Source organism: Salvia hispanica, chromosome 4, assembly GCF_029641045.1.
Source record: "Salvia hispanica isolate PSC_SH4W2 chromosome 4, Shi_PSC_v1, whole genome shotgun sequence".
Lineage (NCBI taxonomy): Eukaryota > Viridiplantae > Streptophyta > Magnoliopsida > Lamiales > Lamiaceae > Salvia > Salvia hispanica.
The window spans coordinates 48,456,251-48,464,729 of record NC_142695.1 but is presented as its reverse complement, the minus strand read 5'-3'; the positions used below and the strand labels follow the sequence as shown (position 1 = coordinate 48,464,729).

General features: G+C 35.5%; 1 protein-coding gene across 1 annotated transcript; it reads left to right on the top strand.

The window, feature by feature from the left end:
* Positions 1–679: 679 nt before the first annotated feature.
* On the top strand, positions 680–6,529 carry LOC125197399 (CDPK-related kinase 3-like). The gene is made up of 11 exons (XM_048096137.2): positions 680–1,437; positions 2,672–2,802; positions 3,677–3,718; positions 3,867–3,975; positions 4,069–4,147; positions 4,798–5,094; positions 5,219–5,328; positions 5,578–5,685; positions 5,761–5,823; positions 5,916–6,083; positions 6,178–6,529. The coding sequence occupies exons 1-11, from the start codon at positions 943–945 to the stop codon at positions 6,310–6,312; spliced, it is 1,737 nt and encodes a 578-aa protein (XP_047952094.1). The 5' UTR covers positions 680–942; the 3' UTR covers positions 6,313–6,529.
* Positions 6,530–8,479: the final 1,950 nt, after the last annotated feature.

Genomic DNA, 8,479 nt, shown 5'->3' with positions numbered 1-8,479 from the left:
TATATCAAAAATTTTAATAATTAAATGTTTACATTCTATAATTATGACTAATTTTTTATCATTATGCATTGGATCAACCATGTGTTAATATTATTGGTTAGTAGACCGACTAGTTCACTGGGTAGCTCGAAATTCGAACAAAAGGGTTTAGATTAAATAATTATAACCTCATAAAATCACAACTCGATTAACTCGCAGTCTAAGGAGGGTGGCCGATCGACATCCCTAGGAGTAATATACTACACATTTTATTCCTTATATTTTATTGTTAGTATTTTATTCTCTTGTGTTAGTATTTTATTCTCTTCATTTAACATAGAGTATTAAACATATGCACTTAGATCTTCTTGTCGAAAAGAAATATCTCTATTAGCGAAAAATGAAAAAAATATTTACGTTGCAATCGAAATTGCATGTCCATTATGTAATCAGCATATAAATTTGTAAAATAAATATGAAATTTAGGTAATCGGCGTGTAATTTTGACTATCGCGCCAACATTCTAATAGCTATGTACGGATCAATTTCGAATAAACACGATGGGACAAAATCGATTATGTCCGGATCATTTTCAAATAAATACGATAGGACAAAATCGATTATTCACCCTTTTATACGGTAGGGGGTGGACCAGTAATTATAAATGAAGTATAATTGCATATTTAGAAACATTATTTGAAGCTCCAATTGTGATTCTTTTCCTCTCCGCACCGCAGATCTCTCTTTGTAGAAACACTGTACATAAGATTCCAAAGAATCAAATGAATGTGTGTAAATGTGTGTGTTCTGGTTTGTTTTCCACTTTGAAAATTCGGAAATTTACTACAAATACAGATGCAGTTAGAGTTAGAAATCAGAGTTGCAAATAGAGACAGAAACGTATATACTTTTGTATCCAATTATAGCTTAGTGAGAGAGAGAGAGAGTTGACAGTCGCTGCTGATGGGGCAGTGTTACGGTAAGACGATCCCCGCCGAAAACGACGATGGGTACCCCACCACCACCGCCGCCGCCGATCTCCCTCCCACCGCCACTCCGGCGAGATCCTCCGCCGCCAACAGCCCCTACCCCAGCGCCGCCGCCGTCTCTCCCTCTCCGGCGAGGTCCACGCCGATGAGGTTCTTCAAAAAGCCCTTTCCTCCGCCCTCCCCGGCCAAGCACATTAGGGCCTCGCTCAGGAAGCTGGGGCACAGGAAGAAGTCGCCCCGCCACGGCACCATTCCGGAGGATGCGCCGCCGCCGTCGCCGCCACAGCTCGAGCAGCAGCAGCAGCACGCGCTTGATAAGAATTTTGGGTATAATAAGAATTTTGGGGCTAAGTATGAGCTTGGGAAGGAGGTTGGCCGAGGGCATTTTGGCCATACCTGTTTTGCTAAAGGGAGAAAGGGGGAGCTCAAGGACTTGCCTCTTGCTGTTAAAATCATCTCCAAACCTAAGGTTTATCTCTCTCATTTATAATGTGCTTCATTTTATTGCATTGTCAATTGATTATCTTTACAATGAAGATGCATCTTTTTTAGCTTCGATTAGCTGATCAACTATGTATTCATGGTTTGGATAGGTTGGTGAATATTTAGCAGATCAGGAGAACAGGTTTAGGGCTGTTGAATGTTGATACAAAAGCATTTAAGATGTTTTTTAATCGGATCAACATTGAAACCTAACTTGCAGGATTTGATTCTTAACTGATACAACTCTAATTAGAATAATATTTTATTGTGTATTGGGTTATAGGAAGTTAACGACCTTAAAACTAGGTTAAGGGAGGTTGTGGTTTCAGATAAGGAAATGATCGAGTTGTCATATTGGTTATGGACTAAATAGCATTTAATTCGAAAATTCGTTCTTCTGACGGCGTTAGGAAGTTAACGAACTTGAAAATGGAATGGGGTAACCGTGAGGTGAAGGGAGGTTGTGGTTTCAGATAAAGAAATGATTGAATTGTCATATTGGTTATGGACAGAATAGCATTTGGTTCGAAAATTCATTTTTTTGACGACGTTAGGAAGTTAAACGCCTTTAAAACTGGAACGGGGTGACCGTTGGGGTGAATGGAGGTATGTGGTTTCAGATAAGGAAATGATTGAGTTGTCATATTGGTTATGGACGATTGCATTTGGTTCGAGAATCCATTTTTCTGACATTTTAGGAAGTTAACGATCTAACGGAATGGGGTAACCGTTGAGGTGAGGGAGGCTGTGGTTTCAGATAAAGAAATGATTGAGTTGTCATATTGGTTAAGGACAATAGCTTTTGGTTCGAGAATTCATTTTTTTCACAGCATTATTATTATTATATGTATCACGAGGTCCCTTTCAATTGTATTTATGTTGATATGAGCTTTAATATGACTGCTCCCATTATGATATGTCTTTTGTTTTCCCCTTAAAATGATTGTCGAATTAGCAAATGAGCTATTAAAAATCTAGAACATAATATTTTTTCATAATGTCCTTTTATCATTAAGGGTACTTGGAAAGATTACATTCCAACTTTAGCAGGGTGAAACGAAACGGAAATAACCGTATTCGTCAGATCTCTATGATCTAGGGTTTAACTGCACAATTTTCTTTATACTTGTGATGGGTTCTTTCCTTCTTTATTTTTTTTTCTGATTTTAGAATTTATGTGTTATGCAACTTGATTAATATCTCAATAAACTTTTTCGCAGATGACGACTGCAATATCCATTGAAGATGTTCGCAGAGAAGTGAAAATTTTGAAAGCTCTCTCAGGTCATAGACATCTAGTCAGATTTTATGATGCTTGTGAGGATGCCAATAATGTATACATAATAATGGAGTACGTACCCTCTCTCTTCCCCGGTGCTGTTTTTGTGCATAACTGAATCTTTGTCTAACCCCGGTGCTCTTTTGTGCATAACTGAATCTTTGTCTAGTGAAACTTCCTCTCTCTTCCCTGGTGCTGTTTGTGTGCATAACTGAATCTTTGTCTAGTGAAACTTGCAATTTTTCCTGATTGACCCTTTCTTTAGATACTTTATGCCCTTGATATCTGCTAAAAAATGATGTAGTTTCTTAGCAGGAAAAATATTTTGCTACACTTTTCCTAGGTCAGGCAATTTTTTAATAGTTTCTTAATCTAGGAATTATAGTTGATGCTTGCTAAGACATGCTAAAATTTAATGTAAGGTTCTTTTACAAAAATTATTTTATATCGTCGTTGACCTTATGGCAGAGCCTATATCCATTCCCTCCTCTAGGATGCAGATTTAGTTAAGTAATTTAATTTATTTGACACAAAAACTTTTAACAATCTTTTACTGAACCATCTCATTGAGTTTTGTCTGTCATACAGATGCTCAACTTCAATACAACTGATATGTTGCTTCTTATAGTCTTACTTTCTCAAAATGAGAATTATGGTTATCAAAGTGATAGCTCTTGAACTAAAATTGTTACTTTGGCCTATGTGATGGTTTCGTTTAGCTCTTGAACTAAATTTTTTTACTATAACACCCCGTAATTGGTTATATATAACTGTCTTTCGGTATGAATGATCTCTTTTAAATTAATGGGCTCTTATATAAAAAAGTAATACAATTTGAACTGGGCAGGTGATTTGAAAGTTTGTATCATGAGTCTGTGATCCAATAAAGTATGTAATTCTGATATTGGCTCTCTCTCTCTCTCTCCCTCTCTCTCATTTCTTGCAGGTTGTGTGAAGGTGGAGAATTGCTTGACAGAATATTGTCAAAGTAAGTGATAGAAGTTTTCCTTTCATAGTCCTCCCGCAATCTATTAGGGAGGGGAGGCTGAGAAAAATCGATGTTTGTTTATGTTCTAATTTCTAGTCATCCTTACACTGTGTGCAGCAAAACTCTCACAATAGTTTATTCATTACAGAGGTGGTAGATATACTGAAGACGAAGCAAAACTAATTATTGTTCAAGTTCTTAGTGTTGTTGCATTTTGTCATATTCAGGGTGTCGTACACCGTGACTTGAAACCCGAGGTAAAAAGAATTTTATTTTTTCTATCTGTTTGCTATAGCGATAGAAGACTTTAACTTTCCACCCATGACATTGATGCTAATCCCAATCCACAGAATTTTCTATTTACCTCCACAAGTGAAGATGCTGATATGAAGCTTATTGACTTTGGTCTTTCTGACTTCATCAGAACAGGTAATAATCCATTTTATCACCCCATTTTCTGAAAACTGCTATCTTCCGCCTTGCTGTAAAACCTAGATTTTCTTCCTATTTATGAGATCAGCTATTGCCCAATAAGGTTATTATTAAATGCTGAGGAAATGTAGATTAGATTCTTCTAGGTCAGTTGCATCACCCTGCCTATTTATTTGTACTTAGTTGCTGAATTTGAAGTTATTTTCTTGACTTGCTTGAGTTCTCTGTTCCGATTGTGCCTCCCATTTTAGTCGTCTGGCTCTGCGGATTAAGTGTTTTTCTGAAGCTTCTCACTTTCTGTGCATGCCATGTGCAATTATTATATGTGGTTGTTCTTTTGTGTATTTGGATATATTTTTTGTTTATCAGTTCTTCATTCGCCTGGCTTTCTGAATTTTGTCAGTTAAGTCTATGACTAGTTCCTGTTTTCTTCCATATCATTTCGACTTTTGGAGTTGAATATGTGAACTTTCCCTAATGCACGTTATCTATATCACTAGAAAATTAGAAATGATTTTTATTTTTTTGTGTATACTGTCTCAGTGGACCAAAAAGTTACCAACGTAATGCTGAAATCCAAGCATTCATTGCATTAATTAAGTAGATATCTTAGTTTTCTAATATTTGCTGCACATTTGACTTGGCAGATGAAAGACTAAATGACATTGTCGGAAGTGCTTATTACGTAGCACCTGAGGTTCTTCATAGATCCTACAGTGTGGAGGCTGATATATGGAGTATTGGTGTCATCACCTATATTTTGCTTTGTGGAAGTAGACCATTTTGGGCAAGAACGGAGTCTGGAATATTCCGTTCTGTTTTGAGAGCTGAGCCAAACTTTGAGGACCTGCCTTGGCCATCTGTTTCTTCACATGCCAAGGACTTCGTAAAGCGACTTTTGAACAAGGATTACCGGAAAAGAATGACTGCCGCTCAAGCTTTAAGTTAGTATTACTCCATGAGTTTCTCATAAAGTCCAATTTGAAATCGCCAATATATTGCTAAACAATGCTGCTAACTTTACTTTTCAAAGTTTATGAACTTACATATATATCCTTGCATATGCAGCTCATCCTTGGTTGCGAAGTGAGAGCCATCCAATTCCGTTAGACATATTGGTCTTTAAGCTAGTGAAGTCGTATCTGCACGCTACACCTTTTAAACGTGCAGCACTTAAGGTTTGTGAGCTATTTCGCGAAATGTTATTTTAGAAGTTTGTTTAATTTATTACAGTTTTTGTCGTTTAATTCTAAGTTACTACACATGTTTGAGGTCTATTTGCATGTGATTTATCTTGAGTTTTTTGTGCGAATTTTCTAAAAATGCACACCATATGTGCGTTTTTTTTCCTATTTTTAAATTTCGTAGATCTTTCCCTGTTTGATGAGATTGTCGTGATATAGTATTAATTAATCTTATATATATAGGCTCTCTCAAAGGCATTGAGTGAGGAGGAGTTGGTCTACCTCAGAGCACAGTTCTTGCTTTTAGAGCCTAGTGAGGATGGAAGAGTCTCTCTCGATAACTTCAAAAAGGTCATCGAGCTTAACCTCCTGTCCCTGAATTTCTGAATCATGCGTGCCCATATTAACATGGTAATCGTTTTGCAGGCTCTTGCACGTAATGCTACTGATGCCATGAAGGCATCTAGGGTCCCGGATATCCTCCACGCGGTTAGCTAGCCGAGTCCTAGATACATATTTAACACATCACAAGTACTTAACTTTATGACACTAAATAAGCTAATTATCTTCTGTTAATTCAGATGGCTCCATTATCTTATAGAAAGATGGAGTTTGAAGAGTTCTGTGCAGCTGCAATCAGCACTTACCAACTGGAGGCCCTAGAGAGATGGGAGCAAATTGCTTCCACGGCTTTCGAGCATTTTGAAGAGGAGGGTAACCGCGCTATATCAGTAGAGGAGTTAGCCCGGGTACGTATCTTGTCATCAACTAACTTAAATGTTGTCTGTGTCGCCTTTGGTGATCCCTGTTCCATCGTAGCTAATGGAACTCGGGTGGATGCAGGAGCTGAACGTTGGGGCTAGCGCGTATTCGATGCTGAGAGATTGGTTGAGGAGTGACGGCAGACTGAGTTTGGTGGGATATACTAAGTTTTTGCATGGGCTCACCCTTCGGAGCTCAAACATGAGACATCATTAGCTAAGCTTAGCTTATCTTGATTCTTGGTTTAGGATTCTTCGAAAGGAAATTATTTTGATGGACACAGATTTTGCGCATAAACTGATCATAAGAATTTCATGTACAAATGTAGTAGGGGGATGCCCCCTCTTTAGAAAGTTCATACTTTTATTTTATTTTTTATTTAATCTTATACATTATTCTTGATATAGTGAATGGAGATTTTGTGTTGACGGAAGTGTTGTGTGGGGACAAGATAATCTTATGAACTACAATAGGCTATATATTGAAGCTGTGTAAACATGGATTGATAATCTATTTATGATTAGGCCGTGAGATTATTTTAGTCGAAGAAAATGACTATTATTACTAATGAGGATTGTTCTGCTGAGCGACTCAAAATGAGCGCTGGCTAAGCGCCTCTTCCTCATCATTTTTTTTTTTTTTTTTTATGTTTGTTTCCACATAATATCGTCATGACTCAATTCTCTTTCTTCTTCTTTTCTCTATTTTCGTTCAAAGTTATCTCTTACAATCATTCACCTACTTTTCATCCTCAATTCTAATTTTTCCTGAATGAAGCTTCTTTCAATTACCATTCACCCATTACAAGGATTCTTATCCTTACTGTCAGATTATTTTTCGACTCTCCAAATTTTGAAAACCATCGCCCCAAATCTGAATTCGATATTACAATAGGATTTTTTCATAAAAATTTCTCCGATTTCAATATCGGTAATTTCTCAGATTTTATAGTCTGTAATTTCTCATATTTCATGCTATGCCTGATTAATTTTTTGTTAAACTCGCATCAAGGTTTCCGGCGAATGTTTGGTGTTGATGAATTGAAGCAATGTCAATATGGCGAGTGAAAAAAAAGAAATATGTGGTCCTTTTCACCCCTCTGTTGTCTTCTGATTGCATTATGTGTTGGTTTTTCATTGCTTTGCAAATTTGAGATTTTGAAATTACAAATTCAGATGTGTTGTGGAATTTGAGTTGGGAGAAAAATGTCGTGGAATCTCAATTTGGAGAAGAAAAAAAACGATGGAGACTGGAGAGTGAATTGAGCAGATGGTATTTTTTGAGTTAAAAAACTGTGCACAAATCAGAATTGCAGATGGATTTTTAACTCAATATTGTTCGCAATATCTGGGCAAGATATAGGATATAATTTTATAATGTAAAAGGAATTAAAAAATACTCTATATTCATACAGTAAAACTTAATAATAGAAAGAAAAAAATTGATGAGGAAGAGGCGCTGGCGCTCATTTTGAGTCGCTCAGCAGAGCAATCCTCTATTACTAATTATCACATAATTATTCACTTGAGATTAAATTGTTAGATTCAATTTCATGAATTAAACATATTATAATTTATATTTAGTCATGATATATAATCTTGCAAATCAAACATCACCTTAAGATTTACTAGTATCATATAACTTTGTTGAAAAAAGTTCTTCAAAACATAATACAAAATTTACACAAGAAGAATTTGTCATATCAAGTCAAGCAAATCAAACAAGCTAAGCATGCAGCTCATGTTGTAATTATGATAATTAAATTACTATTAATAAACTCGATCTACATTTACTAGTATGTTGTAGGAGTAGTATACGTGATTACATAAAATCTACACTTTTTTTATATGCATAATATGTTTTATATTTTCTCTACTTTAGAAATTTGGTTAAATTAACAATCTGAATTGTCGATTGGGATGAAATTAGCCCAAATAATCCAAACAAATAGTAGCATGCTATGTATGTACATTATACATGTTTTATAAACTTATGATATAAATTTAGTAATATTGCTCTCTAAAATCACGAGCTTTAGCCTAATTATGATATTTTCTAGTATTAACTTTAAAAATGGTGTAAAATATCATAAACTTTATATTAATTCCATGTTTTATTTCCCAACCTAATCCAAATAATATATTTTTGAAAATTTTTATTCCTAGTGTGCAACCATAAAGTGATAAAACATTAGAAATCATTTAGATAATTTTTTAAATTTGTTGCAACTAGAATAGAAAGCCATGTAAATTTAGCTGTGCCAAGTGTGATAAAAAAAATACTGTCTACATTAATTGTAACTGACATGGGAAGTCACCTACCGAATTTGAAGTTTATTTAGATTATTTGGACTAATTTATAGGGATATCTATACTTGCAATTT